The following is a 23,732-nucleotide window of genomic DNA, read 5'->3' as shown; positions in this document are numbered from 1 at the left end:
AGATGTCTCCGCTTCAGAGCAGAGGATGGATGCTGCACAAGCTGGGATCCTGTGGCTGCTGTGTGTGGAGCTGGGCAGCTGCTGCCTCCCACGGCCTCCTGTGGTGACACGGGTCCGACCACATCCCTGCTGCTGCTGAAACACAGCCAGGCAGCGCTGGCATGGCTTGAGAGCCCCAAACCTCCACAGGGGAGGTGGAGTTGCTTGGTCACGGTGGCAGTGTGGGTGGGAGCCACAGGAGAAACCAAAGACGGTGCAAACTGGCATGGTCTGAGATAGGGAAAAAGCTGGGAGTGAGCAGATGGGGAGAGCCACGAGGAGCGTGTGTGCGGCCAAAAACCTTCAGGAGCGGAAAAACCGTTCGTTACGAGCTGGGGAAAACTGTGATCAGTGCACAGCCTTGGGGCCCCTGCAGCCCCCAGACTCAGTGGCCAGGGGCACCTGCTGGGGTTACAGGCATAAAACAAGTCCATAAATTCTGCAGCAAGGGCAGCAGATGCCAACTGCCACCTCCCCTGCCCGCAGGCTGCCTGCCTGACCCTGGCCCCTGCCCATGCCGCTGCTTTTCTCAGGGCTTTTGTTTCTTGCCTCTTTTGTTTCTTTGCTTGCCAAAAATAGCCTGTGGGATTCAGATGTGAGGTAGTGTGTGGGAGGGGAGGAGATTCGATATCTGCCATCCAGCTGTGCCCTTCTCCCGGGTGGTTTGCTCTCCTCCACTGCCCTGCCTGGTGCTGTAGCAGGCACAGTTTTCCTCTCCCCATGGAAAGTTTGAAGGTTGTCAGTACACTGATTTTTCCCTTGACGTCGGGCCTCTATGTTGGTCCTTGGGCTGTGGATTTTACGATTTCAAAACTGGTTTTTGTTCTTCTCTCTGAGTAAAGAAGGGGACGAGAGGATGATGATTATGTGGGATACATCAGCAGGACTGGCACAGGGGGTCATAGATGACCAGTGGCAGGAGTAAGCAGCAGCACGGTCATCTGCTGAAAAAGGTGCTGGCATGGTTTAAGACACACTGAAATTGCTGGGAAATACATATACATATATTTAGTTTTGTACAGGAAGTGAGATTTTGGGTTTTCTTTCTTCAAAAAAGATTTGGATGTCAGTTTCCAAGCAGGATCTCTCCAACTGGGGCCACTGAGCTGAGCTCAGAGCTGCCAGGCAGCAGGAACTGGAGGATGGCTGCCCAGTGCTCTTGGGTCTGGATGTGGCCCTGCTCTGCCTCTGCAACAATTCTCCATAGTGCCACTTGGGTTCAAGTGGACTGTCTTGCAGAATCCTACAATGGTTTGAGGTGAAGGATCTTAAGGATCATCTACTTCCAACCCCCTTGCATGGGCAGGGACACCTTTCACTACACCATGTTACTCCAAGCTTCATCCAACCTGGTCTTGAGCACTTCCAGGGATGGGACATCCACAGCTTCTCTGGGCAACCTGTGCCTCACCACCCTCACAGTAAAGAATTTCTTCCTAATATCCCATCTAAACCTGCCCTCTGTCAGGCTTGGACTTGACTGTTTTTCCATGATGCACCCAAGGCCAGTATTTCTTTTTTTCCATGTTCTTTTTTCCGCTCCGAGTGCTGTTTGGGGAGGGAGAGGAGAGTCCAATCCTCCTGTTCTCAATCCTCGGGCTTTGGCTCAGGCTGACAGTGTGGCATGTCTCTACCAAAGAGTTAAAAAAACTCTTTGTGTGCAAGAGAGTCTTGTCCAAGTGGTAGACCAAAGGAAATCCTGTCACCACACCTAATCTCCAGAAAAAAACACACTAAACTAAAAAAAAAAAAAAAATCATCTCAAACAGGCAGGAAGTCACTTATCTACAGCAACTGGCTGGTGCAACAGAGAGCAGCCTGTTCTCCATAAAGCATTCTTGTGAGCAGAGTGCATGCGGGGCCTGAGGGATGGAAGTGTATCCTCTTCCCCTGGAAGCAGGAACCTTTCCCTGCTGCAGGTCTGGCTGATGGTGGGAATAACAGCCCAAGTGCCAGCATCACCCTTTGCTCCTGTATCCCCACCAGCACCCAGTAAATGAGAGGCAGGATGATGCAGCCATGGGCATTTTGAGCAAACCAGTGATGCCCAGAGCAAGGCTGGCTTTGCTTTCCCGGTGGAAACAAAGGAAGCAGCACTGAGGGCTAAGAAGCGACTTTTATCCTTCTTTATTTGTTGAAAATGTCAATTAAAAAACTGTTCAAAATAAAAACATGTTAGAAAAGTTGAACTTGCATAAGTAGTTACAGTAAATAAACCTACATGACAAAGATAAACTGGAAGGCAGCTGACACAACATCCATCTAAAGACAGACTCGCTGGAACCTATTTACAAAGCACTGTAAACAAAGTAAATATGGAAACATTGCTGTCCATCCGGCATGGCTTCTTTTCCTTTTTATTTTATTTTCTTGTCTTTTTTTGGCTTCTAGCTCTTGACAAACGCTTGATCCAAAAAGTCCCAGTGTGCCCTCCATCACATTACATCTCACAAACATGCATATGTACACAGCACGGGTTTCAACTAAACCTGGGGGCAGCGAGGACACATTTCTACCCTCTCCTCAGAGTGTAAAGGGCCCTTGGTTTGCTTCCTTGCACTGGCTGCATGGTGCAAGCCCAAATCCCAGCCCAGCCTTGGGCAGGCAGCAGGACCAGATAGTGCTGAGGTGTCTGGGCCTGGCACCCCAGAGCAGCAGAGTGTGCAGCAAAGGTCCTTTTCCTGGAAAACGATTTAACAGGAACACCAGGACTCAACTGCTGACCAAACCACTCAGCTGTGTGCCTGGGTGGGGATGTGGGGAGCTGCCATCCAGCTGGGATGCTCCGGGCATGGCAAATGTAGCCAGACCTCTGTTTTGTCCTAGAAACAGCTTAAAGAGGGTTTCTTATTACACTCCTCATGATCTTTTTGAGTCTCTTTCTCCCTGAACACCATTTGCTATGTCCTGGCTGAATTTTAATGGCAAGGAGGGAGTTGTAATTATTGCCTCTGTTATGTCCTTCATGACCAACGTAACGGTGTGACTGTAATGATCTGTGGTGCCTTTGCACACCCTGGGACCATGCTGCCCTGTGAGATAAATAAGACTTATCATTAACTTTAACAGAAGGTTATTTTTATAATGCTGTTAAGGAAGGAAGGAAAACATCAGTTCTAAACTAGGGTATAACACCAAATAAGATGGAGATAGCTGATACATATGCATGTTGCCTGTGTGCTGTGTTCGAGGAGCTGTGCAGGGATCTGGAAGGGTGTTGCACATCCTTTTTCCAGAAAGTGTTCCAGCTCTTGTCAAAGCATAAATACCTTTCCTATTCCAAGAGAAAGTTCCTTTTCTCTAGCAGAAAGCCCCTTTGGGGCAATGGGGGGAGAAGTGGCCGTTGGCTACACTCCCAGCCTTTGGGAAGGAGTGATGGAGAGCCTAACATGGGCAGGAGGGAGCAGGAACCAGCACATTTGGGGTTGTTTTTTTTTTGTTGTCAAGCAGTGTTTACATTTCATACAGAGAAAAGCATGTCCTGCAAGGGGAAGCACAGCAAAACTATAATCTCCTAGGATACCTGGACACTCAGTGTGAAAACAAAGCAGGGGGGGTAGGAGTTTTAGGTCATGCATAAGAAAAGGGATGGGGGCAGAACAGCAGTTACCTGTTGTGCTAATCATGAGCTGTAAGGAGGCAGCACTGTGCAACACACCTTCCCATGCGCTCTGACAGGTGCTCCACATCTGACTTCCCCAAGGAGTTCAAATGTCTTCATGTTAATTGCACATTTTAATCAGTATCAAGGCCACACAGGAACCACAGTATTGCTGGGCTCTAGTTCGCTACAGTCAACTAATGGGGAAAAAGAAGGTGGATGGGAAAAGCTTCCCCAGTTGTGATTATCTGAAAAGAGGAGCATGGTGCTTTTTGGTTTCTGCTCAATGCCACCTCAATAATGTTTTCATTCAATAAATAGGTACCGGTGCTTTTGAAAAGAATGAAAGCATTAAAAAGTGCCTAAGCTTCCTCTAGGAAACTGCTGCCCAAGCCTTTGTGAGCAGCAATCATCAGCAGAGTTTGTATTTGCTCCCAGTAGCAGGTACGATGAGGTATTAGTTGCTGCAGATGAATTGTGAATCATGGACCGCTTGCTTACTGGTTTACTTGTGATTGATTGTTTCTGCTTTATTTCCTTATTGGATGGAAGAAAAACTAATTTTTCTCTCTATGACTCTTTTTTTTTCTTTTTTTTTTTTTTTTTTGGTAACAAAATTCCCCAAACCAACAAAATAAGGAGCAAGAAGAGGCAAAGGATCCAGTTCCGCTTCCCAAAAAACACCTGAGGTCACACACCACTGCCAGCAGCTTCTCCCCAAATTCAGGCGATCAGGGACGACTTGCGCCCCGTGTCCTCCCTGCCACACTCGTCTGTCTGCTTCAGCAGCCTTCTAACCAGCTTCTCCAAGTCCTTCCTGGATTTTAGCTCTTCCTCCAAACACTGTTTCATCCTTTTGTTCTCCTGCAAGGTGAGAAATAAAGGAATAAAGACGCGGGTTTTTTGCACTTTATGCAATGAGGTACTTCCACGTGCCTGCTGCCTTGGAGGTGATGAAGTATCAGGGACATTTGATAGGATCTTCTGAGGATGAGAATATAAGTGGACTGGACCACAATGAACCCAAACAGATCCTTACTACCTCACAGACAAAAAGTCCCCAGACTTTAAGCAGAAAGGAACATCCTCCTGGAAATGTAATTTTAGCCTGGGTTGTTCAACCCTCTTCTCCTGGGGTGGTTTCTCCCACCTCCAGACTTGGGGCTGAAGGGAGGAGGATGTATTTTCTCTGAGTCTACGTAAACTGGTATCCACCAGACCCCTATAAATGGACAGTCAAGTTGAAATAGCTTTTTGAATAGGGGGAAAGTTTCATGTTTACACAAGACCAGCTACTCCTTCCCTCCTGCTGTTTTTGGTGCTCAAGTAATTGCATGGAGGATGAGAGGAAATGGCCTCCAGTTGTGCCAGGGGACGTTTAGACTGGATATTAGGAAAAACTTCTCCACAGAAAGGGTTGTCAAGCACTGGAACAGGGAAGTGGCGGAGTCACCATTCCTGGAACTGTTCATAGAATGCGTGGATGTGGCACTTGTGAACGTGGTTTAGTGGTGAATGTGGTGGTGGTGCTGGGTTGACAGTTGCACTCAAGGTGCAACACCTCTTCAAGGTGTTTTAAAGCCTTGAAGATTCTATGATTCTGTGATTGAAGGAGCTAAACCAGAAGAAAACTAATGTTCATTCAGGGAGCTGCAGGGTGGGACCAGCATCAGCAGGACATTTCCTGGGCACCGACCAGTCAAAGATGACCCAGCACAGCCTGACTGGCTTTTTTACCTCAACTCCCAACACAAACAATCCCACTCCAATTACCTGCTTTAGCTCTTTGACTTCATCTTTCAGTGCATAAACTGTGTCAACAAGGCTCCTGAAAAAAAAAAAGAAGAGTTGGTGTGCAGGGAAGCAGTGACAGCACAGGAGCTGTCATGACCCAGGCACTGACTGGGAAGGCACTTCCAGCTTCTGCTTCACAAGCATCAGGCTGCTGCTGCCTGTAAAGGGACTCTGGAAACAGGAGCATTTATAGGCTACTGGTCCAAAACTCAGGGCTCTTTTCTCAAACTTTAATACCCTGTTCTGCTGTTCTTAAGTTATCAACAATGGTCTGTGGCTTTGGCTTCCTTGTTTATGCTACAGCAATAAATAACAATGTCTTTAAACATGGAAATGCCTGAGAATCTTTTGTAAAGCAGCCTTGATTCCTTGAGGTTATGCTGCAAAAAAACAAACATGAAAGGAATGCACCATCTGGGTTGGAAGGGAGCAGATCAACACAGTCACCCAGATGCAGAAGCTCTGGAACAGGCTGGGAGCGCTCACAGGCAGGGTGCCAGGCAGGCTCCCATGGGGCAGCAGCCCAGCATGTCAGTAGTTAAAAAAAAAAGAGTCACTTGTTTGGTTCTGTCCTCCCTGACCCCATTAGCTACATCTGGATAAGCCATAAACTGGGGATCCAGACTCCCAGAGGGAGTGTCCAGAGGGATACAGCCACGTCAGGGCAGTTGGGAAGGCAGCTCTGCCCTTAAAAGGGACAAAACAGCAACTGAAATGGCCCAGTGGTTCTTTGCCAGAGCTAAGAGAGCAGTCAGTGACACCAGCCCTGCTCCTCTGGGGGGACACAGAAGGAGAGGGCATTGGTTTTTAATGCCTTTAAAAGTGACATGGGGTTCTGCAGGTGGAGGGCAGCCACACTTACTTTTCCTCCGTGACTGTCTGGCCATTGCTTCGTGTTTCCTCTATGATGATTTTCTCTTCCTCAGGAAGAAGGACTTGGGGGATGGAGTCTTTACGGGAGCCTGTGAACAAGAATTGTTCATCAGGAAGAAAAAAGGGGAAATTTCCCTGGTGCCCACCCTGCTCTGGAGACAGCAGCCCTCATTCTCCCTGCTCTGCTGTGAGCCTGGGGCAGGCTGGAGACATCAGCTCCCTGCCATGGCTAAGTACAGGCTTGTACACCCCGGAGCTACAGCAGCAAGTGGAAAGTTTTCAGGAGTGCTCATGGCATCTAAAGTTACATCATGACTTATAAATGAAACCATTCCATAGGGGCAAGAGCTCCCAGAAGAACCGTGGCCTCCCTTTTTTAAATGTACCATTATTTGACAGTTTGGTGATTTAATTTGACATCTCAGCAGCAATGATAAATAGTTATATTTCCAGAGTTGAAGATGTTAAGATAGGTTCTTATGAAGCTGCTTGTTCTTAAACATGCAGCTGATTGAGAGATAATATTCATGCTTCCTTTCTAAAGCTATAAGCAACCTGAGATTACCATCAGGTAATCACTGGTGAAATAGCAGTGTCTCATCTGCCCTCCTACCTGCTTCTTCTCTGTGTTTAGAAGAAAAACAATGGCAACTAAACCACCAGGCAGATAAAGCTCCCTTATCTCGAAGACTGAGCACCACACAGTTTCCTAGCATGAGTCTTGTTGGTGTATGATGCAAGATCTGTTTTTTCCCAGAGGGGTTATCAGTGTTGTGGGCAGAGTATGAACTAAATAATCTGGTTGTGTGCCCACCTGAGCTGAGAGCTTGCTGGAAGCCTGCCCCAGTACAGTATGCCTCGATCACCTTCAGGATCTGAGCATCTTCCTCCAGCGCAGCAGTACCTGTAAAACATTGCAAACAACAGCTGGCACAAAAACCAAGGTGCTCTGGCCTCATCACTCCCAGCCTTGGCTCCCAAGCCCCTTAAGAGAAGATTGTGTTGTTTCCTTGGCTGACACTCTATCTGGAACTTTGTTCAATTCTCTTTTGAGGCCCCTTGCATTTTTGGGCCTTTGTGGAACTGAGCACCACATCTAGCTGGTATGAAAATGCAATTCTGATTGCTCATTTCAGCAAAACCCAGGGGGCAATGCCTGACTTTGGGTGCAGGCAGTGCTGGGAGACGGGGAGGCAAAGCAGTCCTGGTATGGGGGCTCTGGTACAGCAGCACCAGAGCAGGGCTTGGAAACATGAAGCCTTAATTTCCAGCCTCCCCTCAGTGCTGTCTTTTGAGGGAGAGCTGCACACTACAGCTTGACCACGGCCTGGGTGACCACAGCCTTTCATGTAAATGAAAGGAATGTCCCAGGTGGGCTTTAAGGAGCTGTCAGGACATCCCTCTTTGCAGGTGAACACCCTGGCAGGATTTGGGCTTTTTCTTTTCCCTGATTCCCCATGTAAACTATTCTAGGACTTGCTGGCATGGCCAGGTAAGGGTTTGTCCCAGCTCTCAGACATATTTTGGTGGCTCCTGATGTGCAGTTTTACTGCAGTTTTTAACTACTTGTAAGTAGTTCCCTGGCTTCATACCCAGAACAAAACCACTCACAACCTGTGACCTTGTGGAGGGTGGTGGCATGTGTGGCACTCATAACTGGGAGGGGAGGAGGGGATCTGTCAGAGGCTGAGGACCAGTGCACCTCCAGAAGCCTGCCCTGCTCAGCAGCCTGTGGGCTCATCACAATGAGAGCACCCTGCCTATAAAGAAAGGGTGTTCTCAAAGTCCCATGGAGATCACTGAGAACACAGAAACCTCCAGAAATACAAGAAAAATAGAATCATAGAATGGTTTGGGTTGGAAGGGACCTTAAAGATCATTCAGTCTCAACCCCTGCCATGGGCAGGGTCACCTTCCACTGGACCAGGTTGCTCCAAGCCCCGTCCAACCTGGCCTTGAATGCTGCCAGGGATGAGGCAACCACAGCCTCTCTGGGCAACACTTACTTTTTCGAATAACAAACTCTTCATCAGACGGTTTTCTTTCAGTTTTCCTTTTTGGGAGAAACTTCTTCATTGTTTTGGGGCTTTTGCTGGAATCCTACAGAGAAACAGACTCTTGTGTTTACCCAGACCCACAGGCAGCTCTGACAGCGGAGCAGCGCAGCCGGTGCAGTGATCTGTGTTACACACAACACGTTACAGAACTACAAAGCAGACAACGATACACGTTGGGGAAAGTGATGGGGTTTGCCTTCTCCGTGTGCCAGTTGTGACCCACTGCTCCCTGGAACAGCAGTGGGAATTGCACCTGCAGGGCTGGGCCAGGATAGGCTCCTCTACCAAATTCAACCCATGCCTAAAATCCTTTAGCCAAAGAACTCTGTTGCATTCATAGCACTTTTAGTCTGCTTACCAGCTCTGTGGTCTGTGTTAGGAAACCCTAAAATGTTGTTTATTCCATTGGTTTGATTTCTAATATAAGAGTTGGCAAATAACACTGCTTCTAAATGCCCACAATTTGCTTGAGAGTATAAATCCCCCACACACATACACAGAGAACAAACAAACACACACAAAGTTAGTGTTTGCTATGACTCCATGAGTAAGAAACACAAGCTTTTATCTCCTTCTCTCAGTTACAAGTCTTGCTGATTTGGAGAGAATTAGTGTATTAGTAGGTTACATGCAATAGGGATTTAAAGCAGGAGAAGAGGCATGCCAGGAAGTTTAAGTACCATAACACTAAATCCTTCCTGAGAGCTATCTCAAAATATATTTGCCAGTTGCTACTGACTCTCACAATACTGATCCAGCCAGGCAAAATTAGGGTCATGCAAGCATGAGAAGCATGAACAGGAACAAGCATTCTTTGCCACGATAAGCCAAAGAGATGTATCTACCCTTACCTTTAAGATATAAGACATCCTCTACAATGAATATGCAAAGAAAGAGAAGATGAGTGTGAGAGACTGATGATTTTATTGACCAAGTCCATTAAATCCACAATTCTAAAACACATTTAAATGTTAGTCTTGCGATTAAAGCAGCAAACCCTCCGTACTGGTTTCAGAGCACTACCAACATGCAAAGGAGCACGGTGTCATGCAAAACTGAAAAAAATTACATGTGAAATGCATGGCAAGTGGGCATTAATACACTCTAAACACATAGAGAACATGCCTCCTGTTAGTAGCAGGTGTCTGTGGATGTTGGTTGCCTAAAATGATGCTTACAAATGCAGGACCCCTGTGTGTCTGGCTCCATTCAAGCCCTGGGGAGCAGCTCGGGGTCTGGCCCCATGCTCAACACCAGTCCTGCTGGCCTCAACCCCAGCCAGGATGGCAGGATGCTCTGCCCACCCTCGTGACAGCCTCCAAGGACTGCATCTTCTCAAAGGAGACTTGTCAGCCTCGCTGGAGAACTGAATACATCAGGCATCAGCGCTGCAGCATCTCCCTGCTCTGCTGGCAGGATGGGGAGCTCCCTACACACCCTGTGGAGGGTTCCCTCCCTGGGATGTTCTGTCCAGGGAGCCACACAGCTCTCCTGCAGGTCTAACCAGCAAAATCCTGAATCCTGATGTTATAAATCTTTCACTTAATGCAAATCAACCAATTTAAAAAAAAAAAAAAAAGGCGGTAGAAGAAATGATGGGTAAATCTTTTTTCCTTTGCTAACCTGAATCCAAACACACTGTTTTACCCACAGAACTTACCTGTTCTGTTATTTCAAATGATTACTGGAAACAGAACAGGAAAAATTACCCAATTTCAATGGAAATAACAAGAGTGAGGTGCAGTACGCAAGCAGGGTCTGGGGTTTCCTGAGCACAGCAAGGTATGAGGAAATGCACAAGACTGTGCCATCCCGTCCTACACTACCAGAAGCCAATTAAAGTAACATGGATGTCTGAAAAGCTCTAATCTTTTAATCAAACTCTGCCACTCGCTTCCCTGTAAATAATCTTAAAGTTTGTATTACTTTATTTTATCTTCATTATAGAAAGGTGACTTGCATGGAGCTGTTTGCACAGTTTATTTTGGGCCCTACATTAAAAAAAAAATAAAATAAAATACAGTGGAATACGGTTTCCCCTTTAGTGACTGAGCACCCCAGAGGGAGGAATGAGGCAGATGAGGATCTGCTTGGGACAACAGAACTTATTTCCCATTTGTCATCGCAGGTTCATGTCCACGAGTTCCTCCCCTGAGAGGGGGCCTCAGACTGGACTGACTGAATACCAGGCTATGCCTGCCCAGATCTGCTGGACATGTTGGTCTTTGGTTCTCCACCAACTGGCCAGCACAGCCTGTTCCCATGAAAACGACATTTTTGGTCCTTTGACAACTCACAGGATACCATCCAGCGTTCCGCCCCTCGGGGCTCCCCGCCTGCTCGGCCTCTATGGCAAAAACCTCTCTCCTGGTTGTGACACAGAGTTTAACTCCTGCTATGTGTGGCAGGGGACAAGAAACTGTAAAGGACTGTAGTATTAATCATACCACTCAATCTGTGGTTTTTCACACAGAAAAATTTCTCCTCTACCTCAAGCCTCTTCCTATATTTTAATTCACCACGCAAGCAAGAAACGGTTTAGCCTCTGTAAGGGACTTGGACCATGCAAAGATTACAGGTCATTTTCAGCCTGCTCAGCTGGTATTTGAACAATTTAGTTTCCAAACTGAAATGCGTTCTTTTACAAATTTTAAGAAATAAAATGCAACAAAATATGATGAGCCTACCTAAAATCTCTATCTGAATCAGTGGACCCACAGGCCCCTGGCTTTCCATCCCTGAGTGCCAGTGGGGTGAGGGGGCCCAAGACACCCTCCCCATGCCCATCCCCACTGGGAGCATGGGCAGTGACACTCCCAGGGCTGCTGTACCAAGAAAGGCATCTGACTCAGATCCAGAGTGCTCACTCAGTAAGGGGAACGTTACCCAAGTTACTGGTGAGTAATCCCAAAAGTTTAACACGAGGTAGGGAAGAAGAGCACCACATTTGTGGTGTGGGGTGAGAATCAGAGCTGGGCTGTATTTTGGGTTTCCCCACACCTCCTCCGAGCTCCGAGGCTTGGGGTTCCTGCAGGGGAAGCGATCGCTCGGGCTGCTGCCTCCCAGCAGGGCATCGCTGTGTAAAACACTGGGCTGGGCGGCGAAGGAGGGTCAAGGCCCATGGCTGCTGCAGAGAGCCCTGTTCCAGCCACCAAAACACGGTGAAAGACACAAGAAACATGAGCAGGCCTTCTGCCTCTTCCTCTTGGTGCAGCGTTGCTTCTCAATCACGCAATGCTGAGCCGCTGCTACGGCTGGAGCTGGAATACATCCCAGCAGGGAGCCGGCTCCCAACCCACAGCTCAGACCAAGGCAGGAGGAGGAGAGGAGACAGCTCCACCATGGCACTGCCAAAGGACAGCGCTTGATGGGACACCCTGCTACGGGACTGGTGACATCCAGCAGCCGAGGGCACTGGCTACAGCGGCCAACAGCAAACATCCAACCTTCAAACACATGTGCTCGTGAATCCCTTGTAGCACAAAGCCCGGCACACCAACCAGCATCCATTGCAGGACTGCGGCCAAACCTGGCAGAGTCATTTCTCCCAACATCCCCAAGAACCCACACCTCTGTGCCCTCACTATGGCATAAGAAAACTGGACACAAGCCCTAGGGATTGTATGAAATAAGGGTCCTGCACAGGCAGGTGGGATGATTACCTCCTTGTAACTCAGCGCTGCCGACGGTCTGAGTGGAGGAGCAGGACGGAGGCAGCTCAAGCTCCAGGGCTTCAGGATCTTGGGCGGTTCCAGAGGTCCACGGATCTGCCCAGCTGAACTAAATGTCTGAGAAAATAGATGAGAAGCAAACAAAGACTGTTAACCACAAAACAACATAGAGAAGCAGAGCAGGATGGACAAGCGTTCATCGTGAACTCTGAGATGTCTAAGCTGCAACAAAAATAGGGCAGGATACATGTAAAATGGTACAAACGTGACATGGTTACACACAAAACTGCAGGATGTGTCTTACAGCGGTGATGTTACCTCAGTGCCAGGGTGCATTGCTGAAACAGAGAGCTCAGGCTGCACCGAGGAGCCCGGGCAGCAGAGAGGTGACACTTACCGAGTGAGGGCTCCAGGACTGCGTCTTGGAGACGGTGCTGCACGTCCCTTTGGTCAGCCTCTGCAAGTGGTCAAGCCATTCGTGCAAGTCCTGGCTGGTGCTGCAGGACACAGTGATCCGCTCTGTCATGTTCCCTGTGGCAGAGGGTTAAATAACTGACTTTTTCAAACAGTAGAGACCCAGGAGGAAACACGGGGTGAGATCAGCTCAGGGCAGCAGCAAGCGGCTCCTCAGTTTGCACAGCCCAATGGCTGCAAAAAGGCCAGGGCAAAGATAGAAACATAGAATCACAGAAGTATTAAGGTTGGAAAAGACCCCTAAGATCATTGAGTCCAACCATTAACCCAGCACTGCCGGGTCCACCACTACATTGTGCCTCTAAGCACCACATCTACACTGATGATGTGACTGCCTGCCCTGCTCCAGGCAACCACTGACAGCCAGAGTGGGAACTGCACAGAAAGGCTAAGGGAACTAGTGAGATGAATGTTTGAGGATTACTTAATGTTGAAAGTAAGCAAACATGACATTTCCCTGATTAACAGAACCCTGACACCAAATGCCACCAGCGCAGACAGCTGCACTGCAGCCCAGGCACTGAGCATGAATGGCTGTGTATAGTAATGAGATACACTGAAGGGTAAAAATGAGAGGAACACTAGGAAAGCTCCCTGATGACCAGAGCTGCTAATCTGTCAATAAATGAGGTGCTCAGAGCTGCACAGGACAAATGCTGGACACAGACGGGGCACACAGCCCAGAGCAGTGCTACTGGGGTGGGGGATTTGTCCCATACAAAACACTCCAGCCTCCAAAAGCAGCCAGAATCAGAGCTCAAGGGCACTGGGAGGAGGTTGCTCAGAAACTCAGACAACACATGGTAAAAGAGCAAGAAGAAGAGCATGATGCAGGAAGGAGGACCAGTACTTCCAGTGGCAACTGCTGTTTCGACTGGGAGGACGGCTCCAGGGAGGGGCCCTACTGACCTGCGATTTCAAACATGTGCTCATTCCCTTCAGCATCTTCCAGCTTTGTCAGCGTCATTCCCGTCAAAGGCATCTTTCCCTGGGAGAATTGAAGAGGAGTCAGTGCCTGCATGTGCTTCCCAGCAGGCGTTGTTCTGCTTGTTCCTGCTGATTCCCTTCTCTTTGGGAATCGCCATTTAAAACTAATTTGTGAAGCCTCAGACTGCAGGAAGAGTCTCCTTTAATGTATGGATCTAGATTTCCCCGCACAACTAGGTCAAACCCCGGAGATGCGGCTCCCATGACAACTGAGTCATTCCGGCTCATCTGCCGCCCTTTCCCTTCACTCAAAGCAAACCCTTTTTACAGTTAAGTCAAAAGGATCAACTTCCCCTGTTTTTCCTGAAAGCCTTCCCTGTCCCTCTGATTTGCATGCTGAACTGCCTGCTAACCTTACTCCCACTAGTGGGTCAAGTCAGAAAACCCAGTGAAATCCTTCCCAAATCTTTCCCATCTCCCTTTCTGTGACAAATGACACATCAACACAAGAGCAGCCCTTTCCTGACAGTATTGATGGTTTCAGACAGCTGGAGAAAAGCCAAGCTCCCAACAGCCTGATTCCAGCCATTCAAATGGTGAAACATGAGAAATGCAGTTTTGGGGTAGCCCATGGAGTGGAAACTTTGGGCTCTTTACAGTGGGCTTTATAGTAGTGAAATATTCACTGAGAGTCAGATGGCTGGTTGTGTGGACAGCTGGATCAGGACACCTCACATACACAACAGCACACAGGACAACATGAGGGTTGTTTTTTCCTAATTTCACAGCATTCACTCACCAAATGCTGCTTAACCACTTGGCAGGACAAAGGCACTGAAAGTCCTGGCACCCACGGTAAAACCAAGCCCTGGTTTCCCAGGCTGGGGCATTTGCATCACAACAGAGAGTTTGAAGGACGCAGAGGATTTGAATTTGATAAGAGCTATCTGATTTCCACGCCAAATGCCTTGCAACTTCAAATTAAGCATGCCTACCTGATAGATGAACCCACTCATCCGTGGGCTTGCAGACAGCATCAGCAAAACGTTGGAAAACAACAAGAAATACCGCTCTTCTTTCTCCTGCAGGGATAAGAATTTAGGTTAGTCCAGTCTGCAATGCATCGCAAGCACCTGCCTCCAGCAAGCCGAACCTGTTGCAGCTGGAATCACAGCCTGTCAGATCACCCCCAAACCAACTATTTGGGGTTTTTAAATTTTCAGCATCTTATTTCTGTACTAGTTTTTCCTGCATAAGATTTTTGTCTGCATCCTGCTAATCCCCTTCCAATCACTGCAGAGCATCTCAGAAGACGTTATGCCTCCCAGCATCTCACATCCCAAACCTGCATTACAGGTCTTCTCAGGGAAAAGTTGCTACATCAAGAAATTCAGTGATAACAGGCACCTTCCCACACCACACTGCAGCATGCACTGCTTTAACACCACTGGGGAAGGTGGTGGCAAGCACTGGTGCAACACATTAGGACCAGGAGCACAGGAATCCCTTCAGTTACTTCCAAAGCACATTCAACTCTGGACTGGGATGTCACAGGAGCCACTGTGCTAGGCACAGGACTTTTTCAAGTCACTCTCCTTTCTCAGAGTAAGACACAGAGGAGAAAGATGGAAATTAATGTGCTTTATGACACAGAGATACTTTTTTTGCTTCAAAAATGCAACACCAAATGCCTGAAGCTAAACTCCCAGGGTGTCTGACTCATTCCAAAGATGTGCAAAGTCCCACTGCACAGCTCTTCCCAAAGTAAAATTATTTATCAGCATTATTTGTCAGCAGTTCCCTGGCCTGGAGTGAGAGGAGCTGCTGCCCTACATCACTGATCCTGAAAGCAAGGGGGTATTTGGACACAATGCCTTTAGTCAGCAGAAGGACCTGACTTCACTCACCTCACTTCCCCCACACTGCACCATAACCTGGGACATGTAGATGATGTTTCCCATTGTTTTTATGTCCTCCCCTTCCCAGCGTTGGATGGATTCAGAAAGGATCTGCAGCTCGAGCTGTTTCCTCTTCCTCAGCTCCTGGCATTGTGACTGGGAATCACAGCAGAGCTCCGTTAGCTGAAGGGCAGGCACAAACCCAAACCACCCCAGTTTCACCAGCAACACTCCCACAGCTCTGCAGGCTCAGGGCTGGTCAAGTCAGGGATCAGGAAAGCCTCTTTTGGCTCTATTACACCAAGTTTGTTAAAAAAATCACACCCTAGTGATTTATGAAGTAATGACTATGTTCAAATGTCAAAGAAATTGCAAACTGCACTGAGTAAACTTTTCTTTCCAAGCCAGCCCTACCTCTGAGAGTACAGGGTCACATTTTCCAAACCAAGACAGCTGCAGAGTTAAATTTCTCTAATTTTGCTACTGCTTAGAGAGATTTTGCCCATTTTGTCCAAACGGCAGAGTTGTATTTGCAGCAATGCAAAGTCCCCAAGAATCAGATGGGTGGATATTTTCTAACCAAAATCTGCAAGCCCAAAAGCGGGACTCAGTGGTGCTGTAGAGTGGCACAAAAATAATCTACTGAAAGTGCTGTAATTGAAAAGACTACACCAATGTTCGGCAGCTGGGGACTGGAGGAGCTCCACGGAGTGGCCAGTCCCTCAGCAGCTCTCAGCAAGCAGAGGACAGTGCTGACTGAGCAAAGACAGTCCTGCAAATCCAAGCAAAACTTCCTTTAACTGACCACTCTGCCAACGGGGAAAATTGCTGCAAAGCTAAAACCAGGCTCAGTTTTCACCAGCTGCTTGGTTTTTTCCAAACCCCTTTTCCTGACAGAGATTTTCCTGCTTTACACCTTAGTTTCACACAAACTCTTCGACTACCCAGGTCTTCGAAGAGAGAGGCTGCATTGGGTCTGTTCTGGAAACACACGCATTTGAACCAAACTGTGGGGGCTTCCTCTGGTCTTACAACTGTTGCATGTTTTGATGGCATCCCAAGTGTCCCAAACCAATGTCCCCAGGATGCAAATCCAAATAAAAGCCACACCAGTTCGTTGCAGCCTACACAGGGGCACCACTGTGAATCACAGTGGCTCTGTGGTCCCTCTCTGCCCATGCTTGGGAGCCTCCCTGGTCCTGTAACAGGACCACGTGTCCATGGCAAGGGGCATCTCTGCCTGTGTAACCTCAAATCCACACTGAACCTCTTCAGTTGTGTCATAATGACATTACTCATCACCCAAGTACACATTTCAAGTAAACCCGTTCATCGCTTACGAGATTTCCTAAAGATTAATGACACCTTGTAATTTAACTGAGTTATTCCCCTATCAGCTACCAGAATAAAAGGGAGATGAGTTTTTCTAAGTAAACGCAACATGATCGCCCTTTCCTGTTTTCTATGAACTTTCTCCTCCCTATCTTTCATCTGCACTGCTAAACACCGAAAACTGGCATCTGTTGTGCTAAGGAAGGAAGTTGGACCACAACTGGAGTGGTTATAGTGAAAGGCAGTGGCTACAAAGCAAGAGAGACTAAAGCCTTTTTAATAACCGAAAAAAGCTTTTCCGGGTAAAACCTTTGTGCACATGGATGGCTTTCCCCCCTCTGTTTCATCTCAGTGCAGCAGGACTTTGAGGGGTGCAGGTAACACAGCTCACAGAAATAGGTTTGTTATCTCTGACTCATCCCTGTGCTCTGTTCCCATTCTGAGCCACAAGTTACCTGCAATGTGGTCAAAGTGTCCCAGTGTCCGTGAGCAAACCTCAACAAAACCAAGAGTTACTCAATGGGCTCAGAGGGGAATTTTCTGCTGCACCAGCATTTGAGTCAGTCACAGCCGTGTTAACCTTTCCCAGCTCACCTCAATGAGCAAGGGGTGCTCTAGTTTCAGGTGGCAAATGATTAGGGAATGGAGGCAAAAGGAGATGAAAGGGACCCCGCTGCCACCATTGTCCACACGTGGCTTTCAACAGGGGAGAAGAAAGACAGAGATTTGCCATCTCTGCTGTGGGACCACAGAGCCAGAGTGCAATTGCCAAAACACACACCCAGAGGAGCAGCTCTAGGCTTGAAAGTTGAAATTAGTATTCTTTATAACCCATCTTTTCCATTCCAAAAGACCTTTCTTTCTAATGAGGAGACAAATGTCAGGCTTGACTCACTCTTAGTGAAATGCAGCCCTGAAATGGAGCGCTCTATTTTAAGAATTGCCACCTACCACAAGGGACTTGAAGGATGTGACGGCTTTCAAAACCTCTTCATGATCTGGATGCGCCTCCTAGTGAAGGGAGAGAAAATACCTCAGCCAGCAGCAGCAGCAGGACCCACCCTGAGCATCACCCACCCTGAGCATCACCCACCCTGAGCAGCACCACTGTCCTAGTACACCAGGGCTGTGGGGCTGAAGGTGCAGGCAACAGGAGGGGGCCACAGTCCCCCCAGGTACCTTCCCCACCATCCACTTCAACGTGGCATGGCTGAAAGCAGCTACTCAGTTTGGTGATACCAATTTAATGATGCTCAGCCTGGAATGTGGGACAAGGGCTGCCCTGGGCGCACCTGCCCATCACCAGCTGAGCAGCAGTGCAGGGAATGCTGTGGTACAATACATCCACACTGCATACATCTATACTGCATACATCCATGCTCTTCCCACGGCATCACAGCTTAAACCTCAGCCCTACTGATTCATGCAACAAAACTCCCACACTCATCTTAGAAACTAAGAGAAACAGGTGATGTGTGTGTCCTCAAATCCACTGCTTACAGCATCCTGCAAAGAGCACGCTGTCCCTGCATGGGCATGGTGGCTGCAGCTCAGCTAAGCCAGGTGAGAGTGGGACAGGTGTGTGCCTACCCTGCAGACCCTCATGCCCTCTCCTATGCAGAGATACCCCTGGCTCAAGCACAGAGGTTTTAATCCTTTGGCTGGGTTGTGGATTTGAATGGTCATGGATAAGTGTGCTGAGTAATTAACTGGTAATTAAAACAGGAAGGGGGGGAAAAGCAAACCTGATTAAAAATAGACTGTTACTTCTGTTTTCTTCACCCCCTTGCACCACCCCCGAGATTTGGAGAGCTCCAGCAGCAGAGATCTCTACATTCCCTGAGGGAAGGAATGTCCTGAAGCCAATCTGCCACTTGCCAAGGAAGTCTCCGTGCCCCTGGGCTGCTCTCCCTGCTCCCAGGACTTGCTCCTCCGCCCCCGTGTCTGTGCTGGCTGCCAGATGTACGTCTGTCTGTGCAGCTCTGCCTCCACTCAGGAGCACAAGCCTGAGGCGAGGGGCAGGAATGCGCCTGTGAGCCACAGGAACGAGTGGCCAGGCTTAGGAATCTCATCAAACGATAATAAAAACTCTGATTTATTACCCGCTGTGCAAACAAATACCAGCTGTAGCCCAACCCTGAACTCTGCTTTTACTTGTGCTGGAAATGGCCCATCTTTGAGGAAGGGCTGAGGTGAAGAGCAGGCAATGCCTTCCCTCAACTTCCCCCTGACTCCTCCACTGCTTTCCCACTTTTAACCTGAAAGGTGGATAATGTCCTGGGGAAGTGGGGCATCTCCTTGGAGAGGTGGTAAGTACCTTTAGCCACATGGTGCTTAAATACCAAAGGGCAGATTGGTGCCTCTTGCAGCTCAGAGGGCAGCTCTGGCAGCACCAAGGGGCAGAGTCTGCCCAGCAGCCCCACATCCCACCTACCTCCATGTGCCGCTCCAGCTCCTGCAGCAGTGTCACGTATTTATCCAGCCTCACGGAAGGGTTTGCTGAGGCTCGTGGTTAGGATGAGAATTCCTGGGTTGGCCGCGCCCTGGCTCTCCATGAACTTCTCCAGCTCATCACTATAAATAGAGATGACAACAACAACAAAGACGAGGAGGGCTCGCACCACTGAGGGCTGTGTTTGCTGCCTCCCACGCTCTCTCCTGATGGCCAGGCCCTGCTCTGAGCTGTGCCTTTTTAAGGGCAGCCCAGCCTCCCCTTCGAGCACCCCTCATCAACCCAGTAGGGCAGGCAGGGAGCTGTGAGCTTCCAGCCAAGCTCCCCAGGGATGCAGGGGAGGATGCTGTGTGGCTGCAGGTGTTGGAATGCACAGCCCCTGGGATACATCAGTGCCAGCAGCTGGTCCCTGGGCACAGAGAGATGGCACAGGGCCAGGTGTCTGGTGGACAGTGTGGACTGCAGAGGCTGGTGCAGCAACATGCTGGGACCCTGCTGGGAGCCGTGACGCAGGTGTTAGCACGTCCATCACTCCAGAAAACATGGCTTGTGTGTGTGTCAGCACATTTGCTAAAGCTGATTCTTTGACTGATTTAAGAAAAGGGGTCAGACTGAGGAACCACATGAATGAGTCATTTGCTGGAGCCAGGCTTTTCGTTACGCTGAATTAAAGCTGGATTTCACCAGGTAAGTTCCTGTTACAGAATGGGAAGACTTAAACAGTATGGATGGGATCCTGGCTTTCCCACTGCTGCAGGGAGGACAGCTAAACTGTGCTAGGGATGACACAGTGGTAGCCTTTTGGCTTGGCACACCCCTGAGCACAACATCCCATGAATTTGAGTGTCTACTCAAGTGGGAGAAAGATGCTATTAAAATGATCTACCAGTGACCCTGCAAAGCAACCATTTGGTTTAACAGCAATTAATAAACTGGGTAACTCTGGGTGACTCAATGACCACCTTCCTTCTGCAGCGATGTGCCCCTCGCTGTGGTGCCACAGGGGAGCACCCTCCCACCTGCAGGTGTGTGAGCAGATGGGAGGAAACAGCATCTGGAGGAGCAGGTCTGAAACAGCATCTGGGCCCTTCAGCAAGTAACAATTAGAGGAGATGCTACTGCCAGGGCTGGGGTTGCCTGTTTTACCCAAGGTAGGATCCTATATGTGCAGGCAGGATCAGCCCTGAACACAAACAGCAATGAGTTGTCTCCATGCTGGAACTGAAAGGCTTTGCTAAAGAGCCCAAAGCCCCAGCAGTTTTCCCAATGGCAGATCCCATGTTATCCCCTTGCCCTATTGTCAAAACACATCCCAACAGCCGTGGCAGGCCAAGTATCAATAAGAAAAGTAACATTTTCAAGGAGGGATTTCAGTCTGAAGCTCCTCCTCCCTCACTCACCTGTGCTGCGTGAGCACGTTGACGGCCGACGGGTGGTTTGCACAGTACGTCAGGTACAGGGAGCGGAACTGGGGCATCAGGTTCATGAAACAGCCTCCCACACGCTGCTGGTTCTCGGGGAGCCTACAGACACCAACACAGCGCCACACTGAGCCCCTTGATCTGCACCCTGCAGCTACGGCAACCTCAGGGACCTGCCCAGGAACCACCCGCTGCACGGGGACATTCCCGGGGCACGGCAGAACCCAGCAAAATACCCACACCTGCCAGCTGGGGAGGAGGAGGAAGGAGATCCTCAGATGGGTCTGGGTTTCTGTGGCACAGACAGTGAGCATCACAACTCATTATCAGCCTGGGGCAAGGTGTGGCCCAGCCTGACCTGTGACACCAGCAGAGCTGCAGCTGGGATGCTGCAGCCCATTGTGTCTGATGAGGATGTGCTGGAAAGAACTGGGGGCAATGCAGGGATGGTCCCACTCTCTGGGCTGCCCATGAATATGAGAGAGGAGATGGAGAGAGAAAGAGAAGCCACAGCCTGAATATATTTCTAGTATTCAGTCTTTTCTCTCTTTTCAGCCCTTCCAAAAGACAGGCTGGGCTAAGGCTAAACATGTCTGTCAGCCTCCCTGCAGGAAATTAGCACCTCTAATAATTTGCTCTTTGCTTCCTGGCAATTCCCATCTTCATGCCTGCCAGATCTCCCACTCTGCATGTGCCTGCATCTTTTGTGTCAGGTCTAGTGACACTCTCATTCAGCAGATGCCTTAGCACTAAAAATGTCAGAGTTCCTTCTACCTTCCCTCCTGCCAAAGCACTACCTGCCACCTTTCTTCAATCCTGTTATTTTCTTCTATATTTAAGAAGTCTAAGACAGCATCCAGGAGGAAGATTAATGAACATGTCTCTCTATTATTTTTAGCTGCAGTTTAATAGCTTAACAACCTCAGTGCTATGGCAGGGACTTACTTTGCAACTTCTTCCAAGGCTTGGTTCAGTGTTTGCTGGAATGCAGAGATTTCTTCCATGTTTCCCAGCAATGCTGCAATGTCCACAGCGCTGAGCCTGTGAGATTCAAATCACCAGACAGCATCAGAGATGTTGTTCTCAGGAGCAGCCCCTTCCTATTTGTAAGTGGTCCTTCCAAAAAGACCCAAGAATTTCTCATTCCCCAGATACACCATCGGACATGAGGAAACACAAAACTCATGATCTGTGAGCTACAGACCACAGACTCCTGGAGAAGATGTCTGCTGCCAAGGATTATCTTAATTGGATTTTAATCACTTAATCATACTAATCTTCTCAGATGCTTAGCTATCTAAGAGGCACAGACAGACGGGATTTCAGCCAGGGGTGGGGAGGGCGGTGTGTGCACAGACACAGAGACAGCTTTGTCTTCAGGGATTCATTCTGTGGGTTTCCCTATGGGATGACAGTCCTACACAGAGGCACCTCAGGTAGAGACTGCTTTGTTCCTTGAGTGAGGTTGGATTTTTCCTAGGCAAAGCTAATGTGTCTGCTTCTGTCATCCTCAGAGCCATCCTCATATTCATCCTCATACCACCCTCATTCAGGCCATTTGCTGCCTACAAGGCTATGAGCATGAGAAATTTTCCCACATGAAGACTTGGGGGAGGGAGAAGTGATTTAAATACAGAGGCCTTAGGACACTATTCTCCCATCTCTCCAGACATCCCAAGGCTGCCCGGTCCCCCCGCAGTGCACTCAGCCGGAGGGACCCCAGCCCAGCTCATGGACAGGGTCACCGAGACGGCACCGCTGGGAACAGACAACTGTAAAGCTGAAGCAAGGAGCAGGAGGTGAAGTCAACTGCACTGGGTCTTCTATGTAGGGTGAAACTATCGACAGAGACCTGCTGACAGGCATCAGTGTGCTGTCCGTGGCTGCCTCTGCATCACGCTGCCCAGCACGGGCAGGTAGGCCTGGACAAGCCCCCCAGTCAGCCCAGTGTTGCTCAGGCCACAAGAGATGGCAGCGTGTTCTTCTCAAGTACAGAGGTACTTAGTGCCTGGACAGACAGGGACACAGGGGAGCCACTTCTTGCTGAGCAGCAGTTTGGGTTCCGCGAGAGGCGATCTAAGCACAGAGGATAACCTGTCCGCATGGAATGAAGAGATGACCGGGGCTGAGAAGTCACAACGAGGCAAACGACAAGGGGAGAAGCCATGCAAGGCACGCTGCCAGGGAACACACATGCTGGGACAGGCACACATGAGCTTGCAGATGGGTGGGAACAGCCAGCCCTCTCCCGGATGGAAATGCCCATTTCTGACACAGCCCAGTGCCTGCGTGACCACTGAGGAACAGGAAAGAGCAGAAACCTGCACAACGTGGGCTGGTTTTCTGGTTCACAGAGAATTGTGAGGCTTTACAAGAGCAGCAGTAACAGTCCCTAAGCATTCAAAAGCAGGAAAGCAATGAACTATGATGGATTTTACAGGGTTCTCTCCACCTCAGATGCCCTTATATCTTACTTATCATAAGACTGGAGGGGTCTTAAGTAAGTTCCCAGAAGTGACTGTAGTTCCTTCGCATAATCTCGTTCTGTTTCCAGAATATTTTGCAACACCTAGAGTGAGAGACAGAGCACTGAGTAGATCTTTGTACTAGCGACTAGTCAAAGGAACATGACATCAGCTTCCAAATGTGGAAGTGCAGGGAAGTGTATTTTAAGTCCAGAAATTACACTTGTTAATGCAGAACCCAGAATGCTCAGCAAAGTCCTGGTGGGCTAATCTTGGCATTTTACTTTGCAAACTCGACGAGACCTGGAAAGCAGGTGTTAAAGGCTGCTCCTTCTTCTCTGGCAAAGCACGAAGACAATGTCAGGTCCAACCTGAGTTTACTATCTGAGCCCTGAGAGGCTCATGCCCTGACCCTGCATGCACAACTAGCTGCCAAAGTGTGCAAACAAACAACCTGTGCACGCACCCTGGGAGCACTGTTTGCACCAAGGCAGCACAATTTAAATGCAGCAGTGGCTGCACCAAGGATGGCTCCTGTAGCAGCTCAAGCCAGGGCACAGCTCACTTGCCACTTCAGGGACATGCCGAGTTGGGTTTGCTCCTGCTAATCCATTTCAGCAGCCAATTCATCCCCGGCCTCATGGCAGGAAAACCCAGTGCCTGCACCCTCCCAGTCAGCACTCAAGTTTCTCAGTGTGGATGAGCTTTGGAGATAGTGGAGGTGGTTC

At 49.0% G+C, this 23,732-nt stretch overlaps 2 protein-coding genes across 2 annotated transcripts in view; one reads left to right on the top strand and one right to left on the bottom strand.

Annotated features, from left to right (window-relative positions):
- BRS3 (bombesin receptor subtype 3) overlaps positions 1–23,732 on the top strand; it is a 478,452-nt gene that overhangs the window by 61,509 nt on the left and 393,211 nt on the right. The gene's annotated exons all lie outside the window — the stretch shown is intronic.
- The window catches only part of ARHGEF6 (Rac/Cdc42 guanine nucleotide exchange factor 6), a 39,791-nt gene continuing 18,202 nt past the window's right edge, over positions 2,144–23,732 (bottom strand). The window contains 17 exon segments of the mRNA XM_050310673.1: positions 2,144–4,504; positions 5,414–5,468; positions 6,297–6,396; positions 7,122–7,211; positions 8,314–8,407; positions 9,216–9,236; positions 12,027–12,152; positions 12,433–12,566; positions 13,419–13,497; positions 14,432–14,518; positions 15,344–15,490; positions 17,618–17,677; positions 19,101–19,154; positions 19,156–19,240; positions 20,519–20,641; positions 21,485–21,580; positions 23,014–23,108. Coding sequence (XP_050166630.1) covers positions 4,364–4,504; positions 5,414–5,468; positions 6,297–6,396; positions 7,122–7,211; positions 8,314–8,407; positions 9,216–9,236; positions 12,027–12,152; positions 12,433–12,566; positions 13,419–13,497; positions 14,432–14,518; positions 15,344–15,490; positions 17,618–17,677; positions 19,101–19,154; positions 19,156–19,240; positions 20,519–20,641; positions 21,485–21,580; positions 23,014–23,108 — 1,587 coding nt within the window. The 3' untranslated portion in view covers positions 2,144–4,363.

The sequence above is a fragment of the Myiozetetes cayanensis genome, unplaced genomic scaffold (assembly GCF_022539395.1).
Source record: "Myiozetetes cayanensis isolate MyiCay16 unplaced genomic scaffold, myiCay2020 scf15, whole genome shotgun sequence".
Lineage (NCBI taxonomy): Eukaryota > Metazoa > Chordata > Aves > Passeriformes > Tyrannidae > Myiozetetes > Myiozetetes cayanensis.
This window is presented reverse-complemented; position numbering and strand designations above follow the sequence as displayed.